This window comes from Calonectris borealis, chromosome 1 (genome assembly GCF_964195595.1).
Source record: "Calonectris borealis chromosome 1, bCalBor7.hap1.2, whole genome shotgun sequence".
Classification (NCBI taxonomy): domain Eukaryota; kingdom Metazoa; phylum Chordata; class Aves; order Procellariiformes; family Procellariidae; genus Calonectris; species Calonectris borealis.
In genome coordinates this window covers 128314400-128340363 of record NC_134312.1, presented here as the reverse complement: position 1 = coordinate 128340363, position 25964 = coordinate 128314400, and the positions used below count along the sequence as shown (strand labels likewise).

At 36.6% G+C, this 25964-nt stretch overlaps 1 protein-coding gene across 2 annotated transcripts in view; it reads right to left on the bottom strand.

Annotated features, from left to right (window-relative positions):
* DMD (dystrophin) overlaps positions 1-25964 on the bottom strand; it is a 1244291-nt gene that overhangs the window by 151440 nt on the left and 1066887 nt on the right. For both annotated transcript variants that reach the window (XM_075174519.1, XM_075174510.1), the window contains exon 60: positions 12941-13087. In XM_075174519.1, the coding sequence (XP_075030620.1) occupies positions 12941-13087 (147 nt within the window). The remainder of the gene's footprint in view (positions 1-12940; positions 13088-25964) is intronic.

The following is a 25964-nucleotide window of genomic DNA, read 5'->3' as shown; positions in this document are numbered from 1 at the left end:
CAGCCTTAGTTTTTTTATTTTTCATAATATACTAAGCTCAACAAACCTTCGTAGAAAATAGAATACTCTTAATTATGAATAAATTAACTAAATTAGTAACATGAGATGGATATGCAATTAAGGGACTGTTAATTGAAACTGGAAACACAGCTGTATACAGCTTAGAGATGAATCACACAAGTAATGACGCAGATGTTTATAAAATGTGATTATGTTTAGCAGGAGCATACTATTGAAACTCCCCAGCCTATTCTTATATTGTGTCACTGAAATGGTTTTTAAACCCATGAACACCAGGAATCAGGATCTCGGGGATGGCAAATTAGGCTCCCTGGATACATGAATTAGTGTTGTCTGAATGTCAGCAATTTAATTCTCTAGCTTTCAAAGAATGTAGACATGGAGCCAAAACCAAACATCTGTTATACGCTCATTCAGAAAAAAAAAATTAAAAATTTCTGGCAAGCTAGAGCCTGTCTGAATATGAGAAAGACAGTAAAATACAGTATGTCTAAGCAGTAACACTGCTATGTGAATATACTGATCATGTAAATAATATAACCCGGGAGCTCATGAAATCTGCTTTGCGTACAACTGTGAATACATCTTTTCTGGACTACTCATCCAAAGAGCTAGAAGGATCAGAAACAAATGATATTTCCTATCTAAAGTTTTAAGAATTGATTAGCTTTCTAAAAACAGCAGATCAGGCTTTTTATTCTTCCAGCTTGTTGTGGTTTAACCGCTTTAACAGCTTTCCTAGGATGTTCTTTGATAAACTGTACAATAAGGCTTTTTATTCTGGCACAGAAAGACACAAGTGTTGCTCGTGGGTCATGCAAGGATATCTGAGCTATGCAAGCTCAACAGGGATAACAGTACAGTTGTGAGGGGTGGCAGAGCAGACAAAGCCAATGGCACATGATGGCTTAAGTTCTAACATACCAGTCTGAAGTCTGCCTTGTACCCGTTATTTCACAGAGCAGTGTTACCACTGAATACTAGAATGCTACATAATAGCATGTAAATGTTATGTTAAATAGTCTGTGGTTTGTTTTCTGGGACAGGTTCACAGACTAACAGAAGCAGATTTTACAACATCCATGTTTTCCTTAAATATAACTATGCTTTCAGTAAACATGCTGAATAATATAAGATCGTAGTTTGTGTCCAAAGCCCTTTCCACACACTGTAGTGCAGCTCACATCACAAATACACTATTAGTTGTAATTCAGGGGCCTCAGCCTATATAACAATAAATACTTATAAACATAAATTTAGATGAAATAGAGTTTGTTTTTCTGGCCCCCTTTTCTAGGGAATGGGACAGACCCTTAGACTATGTAAACTACCAGAACTATAGTAAAATTAAAAGGCTACTATGATTTACACCAAATCAACACAATTTCATTCTAATTTAATTGTTTCATAATGTCCCTTTCTCATCCATAAATGGATACTTATTTAAAAACATGTAAATTCATGCACAAGGTAGTTAAAATAATTTGAAAAATTATGTAAAGTGGCATTGACAAAGCTAAAATAATCAGCTTGACCTGGCACTGTTAAACATCACAGGCTTACCCCAGCAGCTGTGGGAATTGCTGATTACAGTCTAACGATGTGGGGGCACAGTGTTGAGAGAGAAAACTGGTGATCATAAAATTGGATTTGTCTCTGTCTTTCAGAAACTTTATTTGCTGGGAGCTGACCTCCTATTCACTGGTGAAGAAAAAGGATTAGATCTTGACTTTTTAAAAGAGGAAGTCTGCAGGATTTCTGCAACAGACCATACTGGTCTGACAGTATTTCACATGTCATTCCCAGCTGAATAAAGTTATGAAGGCTTTATGAGAAAGATGTAAACCCTTTCTCTTTATAGGTAAACCTAGCCAGATTCAGGGATATATTGCAGCTAGCTACGACAACTGATGTGCAAACCAAATTCAGTTATCTTAGCTCTTTGGCTGGCAAAAGTACAGACAAAGTCAATTCAGGATTTGAAATGTGATGTTTTGAGATAAGGAACTGGAATGCTGGGATATACAAGAAACAGAAAGCTATTTTATGGAAGACACATTCTTCTGTTTCTTCTGAATACCCCCAAAACTCACTGCACTGCTAAAGTAGCACTGTATTATCAGCTATGTGTCAGGTAAGTAGGACAGAACTCATTGTTTTTACAGATGAAAGAGAGTCATAAAGGAGGGTATTGGGGGAAAAGGACACAAAACACTCGAGGTCAATATAAGAAATCAGAGAGATGAAAGTGAAAACATCCAACACAATGAATACACTATCTGCAAATGTAGACTTAGGCTTATTTTTCTAGATTGATTAATGCTAATTAGTCATGCCATTAATTTTGTTTTAAAACAAACTGAGCTATGGCAGAGAACCAACTTTGAACACCTAAGAAAATGGAAGAGAAAGACTTAGTCTTCAACCTACACACTTGAGGCTTCCCAAACAAAATGGCATATCCTAAAGAATTCATTTCCGTGATACAGGATTTGGATATTGCTATACTTGCTGTATTTCTTCAGGTACAAAAGAAATAACAAATTAACATGAATAAAAACTGAAATTATAAGCTCTGGGTCAAGAACCATAATTTATACTAAGTTTGTTCTGCAACTAAGGAGTGCATTTCTAAAGGTTATTGCAGTATCAATTTTTATAAGGTAACAGCAAGCACAAGAATTGAATGGCTTAGATGAGCCACAGGAAGCAATGAGCATCTTGAAATAACTCCATTTGCCTGTGTTTTGCTGGGTGGATCCAAATTAGGAAGCATTTTATAGAAAATGTTTGCACAGAAAACACATACCAGGAGTTGAGCCATTTTAATTATAAAGTGCCCTCCTCTACAGTTAGCATATTGTTACATGACTTCCCCACTGCCCAGAATTTTCTATATGAGGACACAACATTCAGCTTTACTCAAGGTGTGATGAAAACTACAATGGCAATTTTAGAGAGCACCTTGTGAAAATATTCTGAAAGTGACACACATAATCATCTATGAAAGCCGGTTTTAAAACTGTGTCACAACTTAATGCTACAGACATTTTTAGTATTTTAAACACAGTTAACTACTTTCTAAAATGGCAAAAATATCTTACTTAGCTTAAAGTCTTACTGAAGCAAAAAGATTTAGAAAATATAGCACAAAATACTGCCTAGCCTAAAGACTGTAAAAGTTTTCTGTAACCTGAAAGTAGACAGCCTGACATAAAAATATCTGCAGTGATATAATATGTAATTGATATGTCAGAAAGACACAGAATGACTCAACAAAGAAAAAAAATGGCTGACATTAACCTTTTGCACTGGAAATTTGCATATTATTTCTCTACCTTAGGCTTTTTATCACTTTAAATGAAGTTTCCTCTAAAAAAATTCACAGCATTTCAGAAGAAGGTATTAGCAAAAATGGGGAGAAGAGGAATATTTTTTGCCAGTTTTACATTCTCTCCCTCTAAAAACCTTTAACGATACTTTGGCACTGGGACTTGGAATCTAAGAGGTTTTATACTGCTTCCAAGGATATTCATTAAGGTTTCATTGAGTTACAAGTCTCTGAAAATCACATTAGAGAGAGCCTTTACAGGACAGCTCTTAAATTCTGTGAACACTCTATCTGCGACAAACGTGTTCCACATTCAAAACAAACTTTGTACATTTGCTTTAACCTCGCTTCAAGACCAAGCCCGCATGAATGGACAGGCGATCTGTGTCAGCAAGAGTATATCCTCTCCAGGGTAGGGAGCAGAACCAGAAATTGCTAAGACTCATCATCCTTCTGGTGTCAGCAGATAGCTGACAGTGTATCCTACCCTACCCGACCCTACGCAATCCTGTCCTATTCCTCTGCATTTTAAAATCTAACCCACGAATTATGAGCTCTGACAGTTGATAACATTTTGGCAAGGAAAAGGACCTGTGATGTGGAAGTCAGGATTGGAGAATGACTTACAACTGCAAAGTTCATTTTTGTTTTGTCCTTGTTGTTTGCTTTCACTATTCTGACTGCTGCTAACTTTGTGCACTTCCCAGCTTTTCACCTTCATGTTCTCACCTTAAAAAACCCCTAATTTTCATAATGAAAAGGCTAAACATAGCTGATTGGAATCAGGTCACACACCTAAAAAGGTGTTGAAAAATATCAGGCCATATTCTCTCAATTTGGACAAGAAAAAAATGAAGCTATCTGTGCAATTCTGGCATCCAAGGTAAAAACTCCTAACTCCCATAGTCCACACATCTTTGAGGGACTGAAACTCAGAGCTTTAATTCTCCAAATGTAACTTCCACTTTCTTTGTCAAAGAGACTTTTACAGAAATAATTTCAGTTAATGTTTTTCAGATGCTCAGGTATTATGGATCATGAACATTAAAGAATATGAATAATTCCATCTTCAGTACAGTTTCAATGGTGGCTAGTAAGTAAGTCAAAGAGCTATAAGCTGAATGACTTAGCTAAAACTACTTGACTAAAAAGCAGCAGAACTAGTGGATGTTGGTTTCCAGTGAAGACATTTCCAACAGTATCATAACCTCTGTTGTCCCCAGTATCCTAAATATAGTCTGGTGTGACTCATATAGATTTGTGCTGCCAAACATATTCTATAACTGCTGACAGGTGGAAGTAAGTTGTGCAAGTCTTATTTCATAAGGAAACAAGACTAACATATATCAACTAATATGCCCATTCTCTTCCTATCATTTATCCATCAACAAGATAAATCAGAGATCTTGCAGAATATATTGTATATGCAAAGATGGTACAACAGAGTGCTAAATTTAAGATGCATGTGTAACATTTTCTTATATTTGATAAATTTTAAGTGCTTTTCTTTGTACTTATAAACAACGTAATTCAGTTTTTTTATAATCCCATACCCTTACACATATATGAGAAACAAAAAAATACATCAGAAGAAATCTATATATGCATATTGAAATGAGAATATAAAGTAGGGTAAATTGCTGTTCTTCTGCATGGTTCTTCAAAACAAATCTTCATAGAGGACAAAATTCCAAAGTAAAGGAAGTCAAAAAAGGATAACAAAACTCTAAAATGAATGTATCTTCTATAACAAAAAATGACTAAAGCATTTACAGTTTCAACAAACTGAAATTCATCATACAGAACATCAGAACTTTAACATGGTTTTATTAGTTTTCCTGCTGGCATGGCTGTTGATGATAACCACGCCTGTTTATACTTACATACACACTTTCTTTCACTGACTGCCCTAAACATGCCACAAAGAACAATGAAGATGTCCTCCTAATTTAGGAAGGGATCTTTCCAATTTTTGACACACATTTCATTAGAAGAATTGAATCCCAATCCAGGTAGCTGGCCTTCCGCCACTACCTACAGAAATAAATAAATAAGATCTCTAAAGAATGAATGACTGTAAAATGAATCTATATGCATATTTTTGCAGAAAAATATTGAGCAAAACTGAGACTCAAGCTAACAGAAATGAAGAAAAATACATGGGTATATGACTTCTGCAGCCAACTGGCATAGCCAATTAAACAAATAAGAGACCATTAAAGAGCCACGACAACCGTGGTTTTGGCAGAAGTTCCAGTTCTCATGGAATATACAAAACAACATTTTAACTAGAGACTGATGGGAAACTTCAACTTCCAAAAAGGATCAAAATCTCCCTCTGCTGGGAAGATGAAATCTGCAACTACTAAAATAATTTCAAATTTCAAGGTTGAAAAGAACTATGATTTTAGTAATGCCTTAATTAGTGTAATTATAGATGAGCTAGAATTTTGGCTCCATATATTTAGAAAAGTTGTCTCCTGTTTTTGTCAGCTACTTACAGATGACATAAGTCAAAATATAGTTTAAAAAAAAGGAAAAGCAAACAAGTAGAAACAAATTAATTATTAAAATTGAAGAAATGACACAACGGAAAGAGAAACTGCTAAGGTAATAGAAAGGTAACAATGCTCAAATATAAAAATATAACTGCCTTTTATATGGCACATTCATATATACATGACATTCTCTGTCTCCTGCAGAGGAAGAAACATCTTTCTTGCTACTGTTGCATCATCTGCCAATCTATCCACTTTTAACATATCCCCAGTTTACACTTGCTATTTAATTTGGAATAAATAACTTTTCTTGTTATGTAAGATATACAAAAAGTTAAGGCAGATTTTCTATTTACTTATATGACTAGAGCTTTCCTGTATGAGATTCCTATGCAGTAACAATTGGACAACTGAACTGTAAAGAACCAGAGAAAAGGTTTTTCTTTTTCTTTAGGAAAAATGATATAAGAGAATATCCTTAATCACGTTCAGATCTTAATTACATGGTTTAGACCTGAATTATACTTCCTGAAACCATTACCATGCTACACATGTAGAAATAAAAAAAGGACCTGAGAATCTGGTAAACTTGTTTTAATTCAACTATGAGAGACCTGAAAAAACATTTCTTTTACATATGTATTTTTGTTGTTATTTCACTTCTTCTCTAAGGATTTTTTTCTTGGAGAAGGCATGAAGGACAGAAGGTGAACTAAAATAAAAAAAAAACCCAAACCTAAAAGCTACTATAATAGGTCAGTGCTGATTTCAACTTACATTTTGATGCAACTTATTTGCCCAGGTGCCCTATCAAAATCCCCTATAAAAAGCGGTGTGTGAGCTGAGGACCGCTGCCCAGAATGCCCATGACAGCTTTTGAGAGATTCACTGGATCTGAACAAATATTTGAAAACACCTATCATTAATATTTGGTGGGACATTTACATATGGAGGCCAGCAAGACTCTGATGCGTAGTCACAGTTTCACACTGATTTCAGGAAAGAAGGGATTTCCTTTTTGGCTTTTATATTCTCGATGTTAGTTACTCTACAAACATAGATGGTAAGATTCATTCATATTTCTCACCAGGGATTGAAAGAATCAGCTAATATTTGTGAAGCACCCAGAAGATGCTGTTTTTTGAAATAATTCATTGCAGTGATGCTTATTACAATGGCGTGCGTTATGCAGCTCAGTAAAGAGCCTGTCCTCAGCAGAATACAAATAAAACTATGATTGTTTAGATACGTTAATGATATAACTTTAGATAAGTTAAGATTTTGGTTGGATGGTTGCATCCACAGGGTAGTGGTCAACGGCTCAATGTCCAGATGGAGATCAGTGATGAGTGGTGTCCCTCAGGGGTCTGTATTGGGACCGGTACTGTTTAATATCTTCATCAATGACGTAGACAGTGGGATTGAATGCACCCTCAGCAGTTTGCAGATGACACCAGGCTGAGTGGTGCAGTTGACATGCCTGAGGGATGGGATGCCATCCAGAGGGACCTGGACAAGCTGGAGAAGTGGGCCCATGTGAACCTCATGAGGTTCAACAAGGCCAAGTGTAGGGTCCTTCACCTGGGTCGGGGCAACCCCCGGAATCAATACAGGCTGGGGGATGAAGGGATTGAGAGCAGCCCTGCCGAGAAGGACTTTGGGGTACTGATGGACGAAAAGCTGGACATGAACCAGCAATGTGTGCTCGCAGCCCAGAAGGTCAACCATATCCTGGGCTGCATCAAAAGAAGAGTGGCCAGCAGGTCGAGGGAGGTGATTCTGCCCCTCTACTCCGCTCTGGTGAGACCCCACCTGGAGTACTGCGTCCAGCTCTGGAGCCCTCAGCACAAGAAAGACATGGACCTGTTGGAGCGGGTCCAGAGGAGGGCCACAAAAATGATCAGGGGGGTGGAACGCCTCTCCTATGAAGAAAGGCTGAGAGAGTTGGGGTTGTTCAGCCTGGAGAAGAGAAGGCTTTGGGGAGACCTTATTGCAGCCTTTCCGTGCTTAAAGGGGGCTTATAAGAAAGATGGGGACAGACTTTTTAGCAGGGCCTGTTGTGACAGGACAAGGGGGAATGGTTTTAAACTAAAAGAGGGTAGATTTAGACTAGATATAAGGAAGAAATTTTTTACGATGAGGGTGGTGAACCACTGGCACAGGTTGCCCAGAGAGGTGGTAGATGCCCCATCCCTGGAAACATTCAAGGTCAGGTTGGACAGGGCTCTGAGCAACCTGCTCTAGCTGAAGATGTCCCTGCCCACAGCGGAGGGGTTGGACTTGATGACCTTTAAAGGTCCCTTCCAACCCAAACTAGTCTATGATTCTATGGTAACTGCCTGCAGTGGTATTAAAAGCCTGCTATTTCTTCAGCAGCTCCTGCAAGCAGAGAGTGCTGTTTGAGGGAACAGAATAATAGTTGTGGCTGGACCCTTCAACAAGAGGCAGCATACCTTTGCACCACATCAATCTTTAAATCCCCACATGCTGGGGAATCTTTGCTGCTGGTGCAAGATGAGCTAAGGAGTTAGAAACGATACTGAAATTAGGGCTAATGCTTCTTTACAGTCACACTTATATAGAAAACATAGAATCATAGAATCATTTAGGTTGGAAAAGACCTTTAAGATCATCAAGTCCAACCGTAAATATATGTGTGTGTGTGTGTGTGTGTATCTATCTATCTATCTATCTATTTAGATATATATATTTGCAGGGTACAGGATGTTTTAGCTCTAGCCATTTTATGTGTTTCCTCCAGCTTGCTTAGTTTTACAAACTAGACAGGCTGCGCCCACTATTATGGACAGAGACACCCACTCACAAATGACTGCAGTTCATCACAGCTTGCTAAACTAAAGGCACTGGAATATAAATACCATGACAAAATCTCTTAAAAGATACATTTTTTGGATAAAAGACAGTTCTTATTATATTTTTCAGCTTATTAGAGGTACTATTCTAAATATGAGTAGGTACAATTTGATTTAAACCAAAAAAATCTTTCGTGCTAACTGAAGGCTATGGGACACTTGTAAATTCTTTTACATGTCAGAGGCTTTGCCTTTTGACCAGCATTACACCACCCGAACCTCTGTCCAAAGTGAAGTGGATATAACTCCCATCAATCTGGTCTCCCTGACTCCTCAGGTGTCGACTGGAAGTAAGCAAGAGTTTGCAAGACATATTTTTCCTCAGGATGATCTCATTACATACACTGTTTGAAGCACACAGGATCTGAACGTGAGAGCTCCTTGTGAAATTCATAACAAACAGCTCCCCAGAGAGATTTTATCTCCTTTCATGTTTAAGAAAAATTCAAAAATAAACTGCATATTTTCCTCAAAACTACTCTTTTAAAGGCATGAAGCTAATTATTTTCACATTGCTTAAACTCCACAAATGATGATATAGTTTTCAGTGATTGAGCTGAGTGCATTAGCTTTCATTAATGAAATACACCTCTACACAACACTTCAAAACCAGGATTGGTTGAGTCTGTAATTGGTTGAGTGCATTTTTCTTCCAGTAATACTCCAGTGTATATAGACAAAAATTGAACACAAAAAAGATAAATTAATGCCAAACATGCATTATTGCAGAAATATAAATGAAGTTCTGGGAAGATTCTGCAGCAATATTTGATATTATTCACTAATTGTACTAATGTCACTGTACAACCACTGTGCAAATACTGCAAATGACTGAATACGGTTGGCCTTATTCTTATGTTTGTAAAATGAATATAATATTAAATCTCTGTAAGATTTGGCTTAGCATTATACATTTCCTCCTCTGATGTTATGAAAGCCCCAATGTTAATAAAGCAACAAACAAGACATCATTTCATCCTCTACACAATGCTCTGCAACTTTCTCATAACACTAGAATTTACTATTATTTCAGATCTGATAAAACTTATGTCCTTATGTACTTTTCCCACACATAACCAAGAATGGGTATCTTTCTGGCAAGCGATAGCACAGAGGCTTCTGTTTCATGGTTTTCCTGCAGTGATATTTTCTAGGAAATGGGATACATGGGTAAGAAATATTTTCCCCATTAGGAATATAACAAGGAGAGAGACAGAGATATCTAACCTTTGAGGGGAAAAAAAAGACAAGTAAACTAAGAAGCATTATAGCTGGAGAAAAAATGGAAGAACAACAACAACAAAAAAAAATCATAGAAATAAGGGAATTACAATGGGGAAAGGCAGAGAAGAGTAGGAACACATAAAGAAATACTTTTTGAAAAAAAGGAATGAATAGAAGCCAAAAAGAAAATATGGGTAGTATAAAAGAAAAACACATGGAAATACATAGAAGGCTGAAATCAATAGAAAAAATGATGAAAGGACTAAAGTACTAAGGAGATATTTTATGTGACATTAGTATAAGAAAGGCAATTAGTCAAAAAAAAAAAAAAAAGGCAGAATGAAAAAAATTCCTAGCAGTCAAACTGAAAACCAGAAACAAACAATAGAAACCTATCTTGGAAGTAGAGTGGTTTTGCATGAAACAAAGAATATTTGTATTTTTGCTTTTCCTATTGCATGGCCAAAATTTCAGTTTTCTATAAATAGTATAACACCTAACTGGAGTGCTGGTCATACATAAGTAAGTCTAACCTTAACACAGAACAATAAGTAATACCCTAAATAGTGCCACTCAGGTGTGAGTGCCAATGTCCAGCAGACTTCATATGTAGATCAGTTGGACTAGATGACTGTTGTACATCCCTTCCAACTGAACTATTCTATTCTACTCTATACTATTCTATTCTAACACAAATGAGCTCTGCCTCTCAATATGTCTCAAACTCTGCTCCCTTTTAAGTAGAAAAATTATATTATAGGAACAGATGTTCTCTTCTTCTTCCCAGGGGTCACACCTTGGCCTTTTGTACATGATAATCCTTCGAAGTTACTTATGTCTTTTCCCCTCAGGATGTGTTTAAAAATCTACTGGAGTGTTTTCACTTTGCTCTCCATATCTTCCAGATGGCATTTAGGTAAATATGAAAAATGACAGTAAAGCATAATATTCCAATGAACTACTTGTTCTATCTGCTCTAACATCTCACTTTGACATACTGTCTCCAAGTATCTATCTTCATAGAAGATTAAATACTTTGTTTTCCAAATACTGTGGATTTGATAAATCGAGAAAATAATTTACAATTAAAAGTAAATTGTTCACAACACTTCCTCTCCTCTGTGGAAAAAGAGCATATTATCTTTAAAATGTGTGCGAACATGTGATTTGCCCTATATATTTTTAAATGGTCTACAATGTCAAGTTGGCCCTCTGTCTAATGCTTTCATGATTGATAACAACAAAACGTTTATCTCTGGCTTTCTCTCAGATTTATTTGACATTTTCATATCCTAGATGCTTTCATTCTGAAAAATCTTCCTGCTTTCCCTTATTTCCTGCTGAAGTAATGAAATATATTTCAGCAAACCACTGGAACTTAGTTAACTATTTTATTAGTGAAAGAAGGTATTTTTCAATGAATCATAGCAAATTTGTTAACTCGATCAGCCATTGTTTTTAAAAAAACTAAACAGATGTGATTTCTCTCATACATGGGATAAACATTTTGGTAATACTCATTTTGTCTTCCAGATTTCTGTTGATCTGTTTTAATAATACTACCTGAACTCTATCCTGAGGATCTGGGAAAAAGTGGATACTAATGACCAAAGATCTTGGACTAATGATCTTTTACTTAAACTAGCACTCTCACTGCAAACTGTTGATTTAGGAAAATGAGGAAAAAAAAAAATCCTGTTAATATTTGCATGAACTGGTGATAAACTGGAGATGTCACAGAGCTTTGGAGAAGCAATAAAGAAGCAGTCTTTTGGAGAAGCAATAAAGAAGCAATACTGACTATTAGAGTTGATAGCACCATGGTCTTTTATCTGTATGTAGGACAAGAGGGAATTGGTTCATTTTTGTCCATTGCTTATGTTTGGTTTTTATAATGAAGGCAAAACTCTTTATTAACCTCCATACTTCTACATTTTTACAATATATTAAGGTAAATACAATGATACAATTTCAAAATGTGAAGCAGTGATGTAGCAAAAAATAAAATAGTGAGTAAAATCCAGCACTTTATGAAGTTAATTTAATTGCATTTACCTTCATTTAGTCATAACATTATTCCCCTGCTGTGGGTTCTACATCACCATATACCAGTGCATGGATGCTAACATATGCTCTCTCATGCACACTGTTCCTAAAATTATAAGCTAAGATACAGTGCATTTTGGAAAAACTGTACATATTTGAAGTCTTTATCACAAGATGACACAAAAGAATCTAAAATTTAAGTGATATATATGTAAACAAAAAAATCCAAAGAATTTGTAAATTTTTCAGTATTTATAATTTATAGTTGATGTTCACCTTAATTTCATAATCTATCTTAATATTTTTCCTGCATTAGAGCTGAATTTATAAAATCCCTTTCTGAACAGCTTTACTTGCAGTATCAAGTCCTGCTAATTACCTGAATGCATGTAATGCCTTGTAATTTTATAATTGATTCTACAGGTGTGATTTTAAAGGTTCCACTGCACAGAATCATTAATCTGCCTATGAGGAATTTATTTAAAACTGTTGCTCCTGAAAATTATTTAAACAATAGTAAAAGGAATGAAGCAGCAGAAGTAAACTGTCTTACGTGAATCTTCCATACACACCATAGAAAGATCCGTAAAACATGGATAAGCCAGTTAAAAGAAATGATCACATGATATACTTGACAGCAAGAATTGCTAAATATTAATATTAAAAGATAAACAAACTATTAAGTGTTTTAACTGTATGAGAACTTTAACCGTATGAAAAACTGGGTTATCTGATTTCTACTTGATAAAGTATTCGGAAGCATATGAAAACACAGCGTCAGCTTTAACTGGTATTTTCTCATAGAGACACCATTACTGAAAGCCTGCTGCCTCTTTCATTCCTTAGTACACCTTCGGTGCTATTCACAGAAAAAAAACCAAGCACACAGAAATAAAAAAAATATTTACTTAAATGCAGCATAAAGAAAAAAGTCATAGGAAATGTACCTGTAGCACCTTCCACCTTGTGTTCAGGTCTTCCACACAGCTGAGATTGTACTGGGAGAGCTGAATATCCGAGGGAGTGAACCGGTGAGCGAGCTCATTGACTTGATGCACCTTTTCTTTAAGGGGTACAATTTCTGCTCGATAAACCTGTGTGAATTAAATATAAATAAAGATAAGCACTAACTTCAAAAACTATTGGCTCTGCTGCCAGCTGATCAGTAATGTAAAGGTATTCCATGCCAAGCTGAAAGGAATTGGTCATGATACAGTTAACAGTCTTTTTATACAACTTCATATGGACCTTAGGTCTCAAGGGTAAGGCCCAGCATTGTGATACAAAGTTGGAACCTTCATAGCAATTTTTGGCCAGTTAAGCCAAATCTCTAACCAGCACACCCACTGGGATGTGCACTGCAGAGGATGCTTCTCTCCCACCTCATCCTTTACGCATGTGTAGCATGTGTTCCTCGGGGTGGACAGGAGCAATAAGTGCTGTTTAACACATGAAAAGAGGGGAAGACTGCTGTTCCCAAATACAACAAATGAAAAAAGAGAAGCAATGATAAAACTATTACAGACCTCACTAAGGCCATGATCTTACCCTGGGTATCTTGTGTGTTACAAATAAAAGGTTAGTAATGGGAAGTACAAAAAAAAAAAAACAAAAACTTTTTGTTATGAATACCTGGCCTACATGACTCATATTTCAGAAAAAAAAAAAAAGTATCTTGTAAGATAACCTTTAAAACTATGCATAAGAGCAGTCTAGCTAATAATTTCAGTAATGTATGCGAAAACCAGAAGCTGGTAGTTACAAGTTTCTTGATTTTAAAAGCAACAACCTGATGATGATGCTTGCATGATGCACCTGAGTAAATTCAGATCAATTCAGGGCACCATGACTCTATCGAAGAGAGGAATCTCTATGCAGTTCTTCCACATCTATCTTTTCTAAGGAGACATATATGAAGCTTTAACATGATAAAACATGTAAAAATGTAACAATGAGCCATTTTTAAGGGACAAATTCTGTCATTTTCAGGAGCACTTTTTATTGCCGTATGATGTCTGCACACAAAGGCAGGATAATTTACTTGCTATATTAGTTTTGCTTTCTAGCTCCTTTCTCTCAGCATTTTTAATACAGACCACATATGGTTTGCATCTCATTTTACATCATCAAATAACATGAAATTATTGCCTAGTAATCATTTCATCAACATGTGATGCAAAAAAGGTCAAAAAAAGCCCATCCAGTATCTCAGTGAACCTTAAGAGTAAAAAGTATGAAGACATTCATGACATTACAATGCCACGAACTGCACTAAAGGTAAACATCATTGAAAGCGCAGAGAATGATGCAAATGCCACGATGTGAGAGAAGAGGCATACATCAAGTTCATGACATAACAGTTGGCTTCTCCATGTCACCAGTTTTATACCGCTGGAACACAACTGACATTACTGGAGAGAATACTGATTTACAGTGTAGTGTAGGGCAAGGTCTGCAATACAAAGAAAAGTAAAAGAGCTCACAGGTTTGGCTTTATCCCACAAGTCTGTGCTTACCCTGATCATTTTAGTTAGTAATTGAGTTCAGACAACAAACAACATGCTTTAAAAATAGACATTTGTTCTTGTAACGTAAAGGCCTCAAAAGCTGAAGAGATATATATATACTGTTGTGTGAACATTTCACTTGCAAATAGTTATTTTAATGCTTTTTTCCGTGATCTGTTAGTTTCAGTGGCCCAAGGTCCTTGGCCGTGACTCTGTGGCTTATATTTGGGATCATCAACTCGGTTCCTCCAGTGTTCCTTCGTTTCCAAGATGAGAGAACACCTCTCAGCTAGTATTACCAATGCCCATGTTGTATATAAATATAAATATACATGTGTACATATTGATATATATTATTATATATAATATATAATAAAAATAATATGTAATAAAATTAAATATTATATATAATAAATATATCTATATAAAATAAAAACCACTGATAGAATAAATGCAGATCAATGGATGCAAAAATCAGTTCTCACACTACAATGCACTTTAATGCAGTTCCTGCATTAAACCAGGTTAATTTTCTATTAATTTGTATGGCAATAGGATCAGGCTTTGATTGAAAACTTCATTGCTTAGGCAAAGCACACAGGCCTAAGCTTATAAACCACTTGTTTTAAATATGTACTTAAGTATCTGGCTGATTCCAGACCAATTATTTGCATCTGCAATGTTGACTTGAAAGTACTGGCCTCACTTGAAGATTGACATAAACGACTAGGCAAATTACACAATCGTTACACCTAAATTAAGGTGAAATAGAAGATCCTTCATAATTGGTCAACATGTTTTTTGTCTGTAAGTTATTTTACAGAGAAAACAGGATAAGGCACAGAAGCAATTCACAGGAAAAGAAATCAAATCATAATAATACATATGGAAGTAAAAAATAAAACTTATCTTTCACCCCTCTTCAATTGATGTCTTTATTAATTACTTTTTCTGCTGCAGGGATACTGATTTTTGCAGCATTATGCTAATTTTCCGACATACAAAGTACAACAGCTTTTTCACCATCTTTAAATTTGATATTCTGTATTCTATTATTACTAAGCCTGAATTTTTACTAGCATTTTCATTAGTTGGACAAATCAAAACATAAGAAACAGCAACAACAAAAAAAGAATGCTAGTCAATGCACAGGTATCTAATTAATGCAAGTAAGCTTACAATTAAAAACTATAGACAGAAAAGAAAAAATTATCCATAGAAAGATTTGGCATACGACATTGTAGGATTAAAAAGGTCAGCTACTATAAGGCTGCATTAAGCAACAGTTTATCACAGACAACCAGTCCACCAGTCAACATACATGAGTCTAGAGCTAGGTTTTTGTTTTAAGGTAAATGAAATTCAATGTGAGTTCTTTTTTTTTTCAACAAGTGTTCAAACAAGTTTAATAAATAGTAAAAATTTCTATATCTTCTACAGTACTTGTCATTAGTAGAAGCAGAAATTTAGAATTTCTACTGGATTGTGATTTTAATCAGTATGATTGAAGTGTTTTACAGAAATATTTATATTATTAACATTATTTATGATTTTATAATTATAATTACTTATAATTATAATTTTATAATTAAAATATTTATCTTTTTAATAATCAGTTTGTATAGTACAAGACTGATTAATTTTTTTTTTTCCTTCTGCGTAAAAAATGCTATACATATCACAGCTTTTATCAGAAAAATTTAGAGAACTGTATTGTTGATAATTTAAAAACAAATATACATGGCGAGTAGCATACCACTACCACAAGGAGACCTATCTGAAGCAATTAAATTGCTCAGGATGTAAATGACTTCTCAGTGTGAACAGCGATAGGAGAAACAGCCCCAAATTATCTTCATTATAACTGTTCTTACGCAAGAAAGAATTTCAATGGTATGTGATACTGTAGGTGGTAGATTGGATTTTAAATGATCTGTACAGTCCTGTTAGAAAATATTTTTAAATGCCTTGGAAAATTAGCAAGAAGTCAAGAAGACACATACCACAGACACCCTAACCAGCCAAATATTAAACGACTAGAACATACAGTGGCCATAATCAGACTGATGAAAAGCTCATCTCGCCCAGTCCCTTGTCTGATAGTACCCGATACAATTGCTTAGGGAAGGTGGTAAGGGAAAACATCATCTTCCCTGCTCCTTGCTGTACTCTTCCAGCTCAGCAATTCGGGTTTCAGAGATTCGGGAGCCAGAAGCTGTATTTCTATGTCAATCAGATCTTGATGGATTTGTCTTCCATGAAATTATCTACTTGATTTTTGAACTAACATAGGCTTTTACCATCCAAAATACCCTATGATAAGCTCAATACTTAGGTTGAAGAATCACCTCTTTTTTGCTTTTTTTAAACTATCGCTTGAGACCCACTTGAGATTGTCCCTAATTCTTAGCTCACGAGAGACAGTGATCAACCATTCCTGATGGACTTTGTTTGTGCCGTTGCAGATTCTACAAACCCTCCATATTTTTTCCTCCATCCATGTTTAAGATACAAAGACTGAGATATATTCGATTAAATGTGGATATCTATAAGGTATTTACCTCAGAGGAAGTTCTATATGATCCCTTTATATTCAATAGCTAATCAAAACCAGGAGTTGAACATAACGTAAGGTTTTACTATAGGATGGCATGAATCACATTCTGAATTGCAACAACTGAAATGAGCAGATTTTCATTGACTATATTGGGAGCCTAGGCAACTAGCTCACATGCAGACAGCTACTTGGCAGATGTGAAATTACACAAGACAAACCCCACTCCTACTCCATTTGTTCTGTCCATGTATAGGAGCTTTCCATACCTTTTATCTAATCTGCTATAAACTTTTTTAGATTGGGGATCCAAAACACTGCCTACAATATACATGATATAGGTACAACACCATGGCATCATGATATTTTCTGCTTTTTCAGTAATTCCTAGCATTTCATTTGGCTTTCTGAACAGTCCTGAGTATTGATGTGATGTTTTCAGAGGACTGTCTGTTATGATTCCAAGATCTCTTTCATGAGTGCTAAAGGAATGTTTAAAAGGGCTAAAGGAGAGCTCATTATTGTGCACGTAAAGTTGGGATAGCTTTTTCCACATGCTTTGCTTGAGATTTATCAGCTTTTTCCACATGCTTTGCTTGAGATTTATCAGCAGTCGATTTCATCTGCCATCACTTTGCTGCCGGTCAGTCCTGTGAGGTTTTTCTGTAGCTGTTTGCAATCTGTCCTCATCTTAAGTACTTTGAATAGGTTTGTATCATCCACAAGATGTGCCACTGCATTATTAATTTTCCTTTCCAGCTCATTTATGTACATGCTGGACAGAGTAGGCCTTCTGAAGCACAATCAATCATCTCCTTCATTGGGAAAACTGACCTCTGCCTTTTGTTTTCCATCTTTTACAGGAAATAACCAGATAATTGGTTATTTATCCACATGAAGACCTTCTCTGTTATCCCACAGGAAGCTAGTTTCTTTGCTGAAACACCTTCTTAAAATCCTTGTGGGACACCAAATGGCCTATACCCCCTTACCGATATGCTCATGTTTCCTTCAAGGCACACTAGGAGATGTAAGGCACACCTACTTTTACAAAAGCTATGTTGTTGTCTCTTCTACAGTATATTCTTCCCCAGGTTTCCTGGTCTGTAGGTCCACAGGCCTGACTAGATGCACTATTTAAAAACTATCACCACATTTGCCCCCTTCCATTCCTCATAAAAAAACTAATTTTAAATAAGAAAATACTGTTAGTAGTTACAGCTATTTTATACTTCCATTAGAACACTTGACCGAATAGTCATCTGGTTCTGGTGATTTGGCGCTCTTAATCATGACAATTTGTTCTATGTATTTTTGCTTCAAATAGCTTGCTTTATTCTTTTCTTTAAACACCCCACCTTTCTAGGTCTTATAAGAGTCCATTTTGACGGTATGGATTTGTTTTCAGTTTCCAGTATAGTGTCTCCATGCTGTCTTCACATACTTAGCCCTTTTGGTTCCTTTTCAGCAGGCTTCCTCATTTGTGTGTAGCTTCCTTTCTGAAAACTGAACATTGCTGTGGTGGATTTTTTGGGTTATTTTTTGTCCCTGCAGAGATGCTGACCTTTAGTTCATAATGACCCCTATTATGATAGCAATGTTTTGAACTTGCACTGCTCAGGACCAAGCCAAATCTCTTCCTTACCGGTTATCCTCTTGGTGTTTCCTAACATCACATATTTTCTATTTAGGGCTGGAATTTCAAATCCAAAAGGATTTTAGGCTAGTGTCTGTAATTGCAGATTGGTTTCTTACATATTTTAGAATATGCAGGCTAAGCCCCCCGAAATTATTTGCAGGTCCTTTTCTGCATATTTTCCATTAAATTTGCTTGTGCTTTGGGTATCCTATTCCAAGGTAGTAAAAGCCATGACATAACCCTCATCTCCTTCCACATTTTACATGCCATACTGGTGGCTTTTTCACATCCTTCCTTCCACATTTCACATGCCATACTGGTGTTTTTTTTCCTTTCTTTCTTTTATTTAGTGATCCCTAACACACAGAAGAGCACTGACTTCCTCTTTGGGAGGCTGCCCAATGTTCAGAAGAGAGATAAAATAAAAAAAGTCTAGGCCGTTATATTTAAAGATTCACCAAAGGGAGATGGTATTTGTCAATGCCATGAAAAGGTGTTTTTTTCTTTTTTAGAATCCATAAATCGGTTCCATGAAATCTGAAAGGGAATTCATTAATCATTTGAGTGGAAGAGTAAATAAATAGTAAACAAGCTTATTTCAATAACAGTAGAGATATTATATACTTTGCTAGCTTCAGGGAGTTTCCATCGCAAAATTCATAACTGAAAATTCAGGAAGGAACATTGACTCTACAATGCACGTTTTCCATTTCTTAACCCCTCTCTTCCTCAACCACATGTGCAACAGCTCGCTAACAAGTCAAACACAGAATTCAGGAATCCAACCAAAATTAAATCCAACCTGTAACTTCTGGCCCACTGGAGTTAATGGAATAGTGTGACTAAATCCCACTATGCCAGTTGGAAAATACACCCTGAAGAGGAAGTGTATTCTCAGAACAGTACTTGTTTCTTACGCATGGAGAAAAATTAAAATACAGGCTGGCTTTTATTTATTGTTTGCTACTGTAAAATGTCAGTGGGTCATTAAAATTGCTCTTTACTCTTGCTGTGTTTATTCCTACTGATCCCAACACCAACCACATATGCTTAGATGTAGTCCAGAACAGACCATCTCAGTGCCTTGTCAGAACAAATAGCAATTATGCAGCTGTATTGAGGGCAAGAAATCATCATTGCTTAGCATTCGCCACACTGATAAAAGGAAAATAACAGCATGCACATACGAAGTCATATATTCTTACACACACCTCACTAGTACTGAGACTGAGTTTAGCTGTATTTGTCTTAAAAAATGCATTAAATAAACAGATACCATCTAATAATTACTTATTTGCAATTGCTATACAATTGTTCAATCCCAAAGTTAAAACAAGTAATGGAGCTTTTCAATTATGATTTAAAATACAGTCACTATTCCTATTGGCTCTTTACTTATCTGAAATATTTCTACAGTGAAAAGTATCTTGAGAGCAGATTAATTTTTTGTGTTACTTTTGTCCTTCGTGTAGCCTTAACAACACTTGGACTTATGTTTACAAGTTTAGAAAAATCTCTGTGAGACCATGTATAAACAATTACACTAAACTATAGTGTAATATTGCTTTCCAACTATATTGTCCTCATCCTGAACACATTAGTAAAGATCGAGAGTCATTAATGTTTCCCATACTCATGGAAGGAGGGACCATGAATCTCAGCAGTACATATACAGTAATACCCTTCTCTTGTTGGAAAGAGAATTTAAAAGAGACAAAGTTAATTCCACCAATGCACCATATACTTTAGATCTTCAACACTAGCTTCTGGAAATGAGTGTCTATCTTTTTTGGTTAGGGATGAAACAGGCACAGATGCCTGTCTAAGATGTTAAATGCAATTTGGTGTAATCTCTACTTTTTCTTCTCAGATTTTATGGACTGGCAATTATAGCAACACCAGGCTTTGATTTGAACACTCTATAGGTTTGCTTTGAGCACATGGGAAATCAAAATTGATCCCAAAGCTAGTTTCTCCCAGAGACAGTAAATGCAAGACTTCAGTAGATAGTATCCTCTTTCACTAAAGTTCATTTTTTACAAGCCTCAACCCAAGGAATTTAAAACATTTCTTACTATCCTTTTAAAAAGGGAGGAAAAAAAAACCCAAATAAAAATAGCAGTAATTTGAAAATCATGACAAGCCATCTCTAGTTTTCCAGCAATGGTATTTACTATTTAAGCAGTCCACATCTAGACTTTATATAGGGCTAAACATTGTAGCTCCTATATTTAGAAATGAAATGTTTTGCACTTCCTAATAAACTTTTCGAGACCATTCAGGCTTGGACATCTATGAAAACTGAACGCTAGAACACAAATTTCTCACTGTTATTAGTGATTAAATGCATAAGAGTTTCTACATGTTTTTTGTACGTCTACTTGTGAAAATCATTGCAAAGGCATGCACTAAAGAAATGTTTTCACTTTCACAAAACTCTAAACTGTCCTGAAAAATACACCGTAAAAAGAAAAAAAAAAAAAAGAAAAAAAAAAGAAAAAGAAAAAAAGATTCTAAGTAGAAAAGACTAATGAGTAAATAGCAAATTGGTTTGTCATCAATCTCCTATTTTTGTGGGTGGGTAATATGGCTTTATTGTATTGATGATTTGGTGGACAGGTTATAGCCTAAGAAGATTTAATCAATTATTATAGCATGTCATTTCATTTGAACATACTAGTAACTTTAATTATCTCTAAAAGGAAATGACAAATCAAGTACCAGATTCAGAACTCCTAAAAATAGAGTTAACATTGCTATTGCAGAAACACAGAATCACAGAATGGCTGAAGTTGGAAGGCACCTCTTGAGATCACCTAGTCCAGCCCTCCCTGCTCAGAGCAGGGCCAGTGAGAAGCAGGTTGCCCAGGACCATGTCCAGTCAGGTTTTGAATATCTCCAAGGATGGAGACTCCACCACCTCTCTGGGCAACCTGTTCCAGTGTTTGACCACCCACAGGTGTATTCAGATGGAATTTCGTGTTTTTTAATTTGTGCCCATTGCCTCTTGTTCTGTCTGTGGACAGTACTAAGAAGAGACCAGCTTCCTCTTCTTCATTCCCTCCCATCAGGTATTTATACATATTGATAAGATCCTGAGCCACCTTTTCTCAAGGCTGAGCCGTCCCAGTTCTCTCAGCCTCTTCTCATAGAAAAGATGCTTCAGTCCTGTAGCCATATTTGTGGCCCTGCACTGGACTTGTTCCAGTGACGTTCATATTTCTCTTGTACTGGCGAGCCCACAACTGGACCCTGCACTCCAGATGTGGCCTCACCAAGGCTGAGCAGAGAGGAAGGATCACCTCCCTCAACCTGCTGGCAATGCTCTGCCTAATGCAGTCCAGGATGCTGTTGGCCTTCTTTGCCATGAGGGTGTATTTCTGGCTTACGGTCAGCTTTTTGTCTACCAGGATCCCAACGCCCTTCTCTGAAGAGCTGCTTTCTGGCTGATTGGCCCCCAGTGTGTACTGTTGCCTGGGGTTATTTCTCCCAGGACTCAGGACTTGGCATTTCTCCTTGTTGAACTTCATGAGATTCCTCTCAGTGTTATTCTCCATGCTGTCAAGGTCCCTCTGAATGGCGGCACAACCATCTGGTGTATTGGCTGTTCCTCCCACTTTTGTATCATCTGTGAACTTACTGAAGGTGCACTCTGTCCCAGGGTCCAGTTCATTAATGCAGATGTTAAATAATGTTGACCCAGTATCGACCACTGTGATACCCCGCTAGTGATTTGCCTCCAATGGAACTTTCTTGTCCTTCATGTGCCTGAAGATGGTTTCAGGGATTAGCTGCTCCATCACCTTCCCAGGGACTGAGGTGAGGCTGACTGACCTGTAGTTCCCTGGGTCGTCCTTCCTGCGCTTCCTGAAGATGAGACTGACACTCGCTTTCTTCCAGGATTCAGGAATTTCTCCCGGTTGCCATGACATTTCGAAGACAATTGAGAGTGGCCTCGCAATAACATTTGCCAACTCATTCAGCACTCATGGCTGCATCCCATCAGGACTTATGTATGCCCATAATCACAAGCATGAAAAGTCAATCCCCTTATATCTTCTTCCATGGATGTTTCTGACACTTAATATGAAGCAGATTTCACGAAAAGGCCAACTGTGCCTACAAAGAAAGTCTATTTCCCTGGTCTGTGAGCGGCACTTATACAGGCTGGTGGCCTCATACCAGCCTGGCATTTTCTTGAAGAATTCCCTCATATGGAAGGGTCTCCTGCTAGCACAGGTCTATGTTAAACCTCAATTCTCACAACCAATGAAAGAGACAGAAAAGGACAACTGGCACTGTGATGAAAATATGACATGGCTTAGGGAGAAAAGCTCTCCTGTGTCAGATGAATTTGTGTTGTGGGGGTTTTTTATACCAGCAGCAGCTGCAGCTAAATCAGAGCAGGATCCATTTGCACAGTAAGGTGAGTGGCCATCCTACACCTGGGCCACAGCAGGTTCCCAGCACTGATGTTTCTCTACCTCAGCTCCCATAGTGTCCGAGTGGAGAAGTATTCATGGGCCAGAGCGTGTCTTCAGGTTTTATATTTAAAACCATACAAGGTGGAACAAACTGACATATTTTACCCAGGACAGTGTAACAGTCTCCATCTTTCTCATTCAAAATGAGTCCGTTTCTTCTCTGATGGGTTTAGTGTATTCTGATTCAAATTTCATTGCAACCTGGGATTGTCAGCTGCTAGCTCAATATGCTACACTTAGCTTCCTTTTAAACTCACACTGTATTTTTATTTGATTCTAGTGCTCCTGGGGACAGGCGGTGTTGAAACAAAATGGATTTTAGCTGATTTGATTTTCCATCCTATATATTTTTATAAACTCAGAAATGACCAAGCAAGAATGCACTAGAGTAGAATATAAATCCTCTTCTGGGATAAAAATAGTTCAAATGGAAGACATCAGGGGAGAAAGAAAATCAAATGCCCTTTAAGTCCGATCCCATTCTGTATTCTGTATTTCTGAATCTGATAAAACATTACATTTTTCAAAAGTTATTTCCTAAAATTTGGAAGACTAACTCCTTAAAAATAAGGATATTAAAATTTGACTAGAACAAATGAAAAATGAACTAATCACAGGTATTAATTTTCTTCTTTTCTGAGCTTTCAAGGGAAAAAGCTATGATTTGTAGCAATGTTATATCTAGAAAAAGATATTTAATTATTAGGATGTCTAATTTAATAAACAGAAGCACACTAATAAATAGATGCACATATCCTGAAACACGTATCACTGTTACTATGAATTCCTGTTTTTTTTTTTCTAAATCAACACCTGATATGCAGTTTTATGATCCCTGAACAAATACAACCTATACTACTGCCTTGTCATTTATTCTGAAATTGTGTTCTCCTCCATGGAGGGGGAAAAGTAAATGAGCAAATTTAGCTTGTAATTCACTCTACTAGAACAACTATAACTATGACATGGCAGAGCCCATCACTGCTAAAGTGTTCATGCACCAATTTTTCCACATAATCAAAGTCAGTTACTCAGTTACTTTGCAACCAAGAAGCCAATCTGGCAATCAAGAGATGAAGTGCCTAGGAACTGTAAGTAACTTGAAGCATTTCAAAGTGTAATCTGAAAGTCTAACACACACTACATGAAGGACACAGAAAATATAAAGCAATTTTTACAAAGCAGATTTTTGCTTTAGTATGGTTTCATTCAGCATTATTAAAGCTAAAAGCATTTGAAAAGATATATATGCTTAGGTTGTGGAGCTTCAGCGAAACCTGTTTTTAAACCATTAATAACACATTATCTATCTCTATTAGTTAACTTGTGAACAATGTATAGTATACAAACATAAAAGGTTGAATAACCTGTGTTCCTTACCAAAACTCTTCCAGGTAATAGAGACTTACAGGAGTTCTCCTTGCCCTCAGAAAATAGTTGCGACAAAGCAAATCTCTATTGTATTGTAAAGCAGCATGGTATTTTAAAGGCAAACATAGTATTTCACTGACAAAAAAAGAAAGCAGTTTAAACCAGAAAGATTGCAACAGCTGTATCATGATATTACAAAACACCTCAAGCTTCCAGACATCAGCAGTCAGACCCTGTAGCTCAGGAGGAAAAATATGGATTCCTTGCGTGGCCATACAAAAGCTTAGCTTAGATACTATTGAGACCCAGATTGTATTCTGACACTCAACCAACATTAAAATAATTCAGACAAGAAACTTCAGAAACTCACGTCTTTTCTAACAAAGAGCGTATATAGACCTTTGTTTTAATTTTAAAACAAATCTTTATTTTCTCCTCTCCCAACATGAAAGATCATGTTTACTGACAATATACCAACATGTCTTTAAATTTACCATGTAAATATTTCATAATGTTTAGCCTCATAAAGTTGACAATTATTACCGCTAGCAAGGGGAACAAAGTTTTTCATAGAGCTTAAAGTCAAAAGGAGTTATACAGTCCATCCAGTCTCCAACCTCCAGAAGAATGCAGGTCAGATGGACTGTTCAAGTGTTTTGCTGAAAGCTATGTTTTCCAATTCTTGAATTAATATTGTAATTCCCATCTTCACCTTTTCACCATCACTGTATGATGGTTGGGGAGTGGGCGTGAGTGAAACCCCAAATCAAAATCTTGAGTTGGAAATTCCTAGACTTCATACATCTAATATGAACATCCTTCAATAATGCCAGACAAGGGAATTCCATTCTTACAGTAGTAACAGAACATAAGCGAGAACAATTTACTTTTTGTTGTGGTTTAACCCAGCAGGCAGCCAAACACCACATAGCCACTCGCTCAGTCCCCCTGAGTGGGATGGGGGAGAGAATCGAAAAAAAAGTAAAATTCATGGATTGAGATAAAGACAGTTTAATAGAACAGAAAAGGAAGCGGGGGGGGGGGGGGGGAGCGGGGAAGATAAAATATACAAAATGAGTGATGCTCAATGCAATTGCTCACCACCCGCTGACTGATGCCCAGCCAGTCCCCGAGCAGCAATCGCTGTCCCCCAACCAACGCCCCCTTTCTTATATACTGAGCATGACGTCATATGATATGGAATACCCCGTTGGCCAGTTGGGTTAGCTGTCCTGGCTGTGCTCCCTCCAGCTTCTTGTGCACCTGAAGCTGAAAGGGAAGCTGAAAAGTCCTTGACTAGTGTAAGCACTACTTAGCAACAACTAAAACATCAGTGTGTTATCAACATTCTTCTCATACTAAATCCAAAACACAGCACTATACCAACTCTATCCCAGCTGATAGATTTTAAGCTAA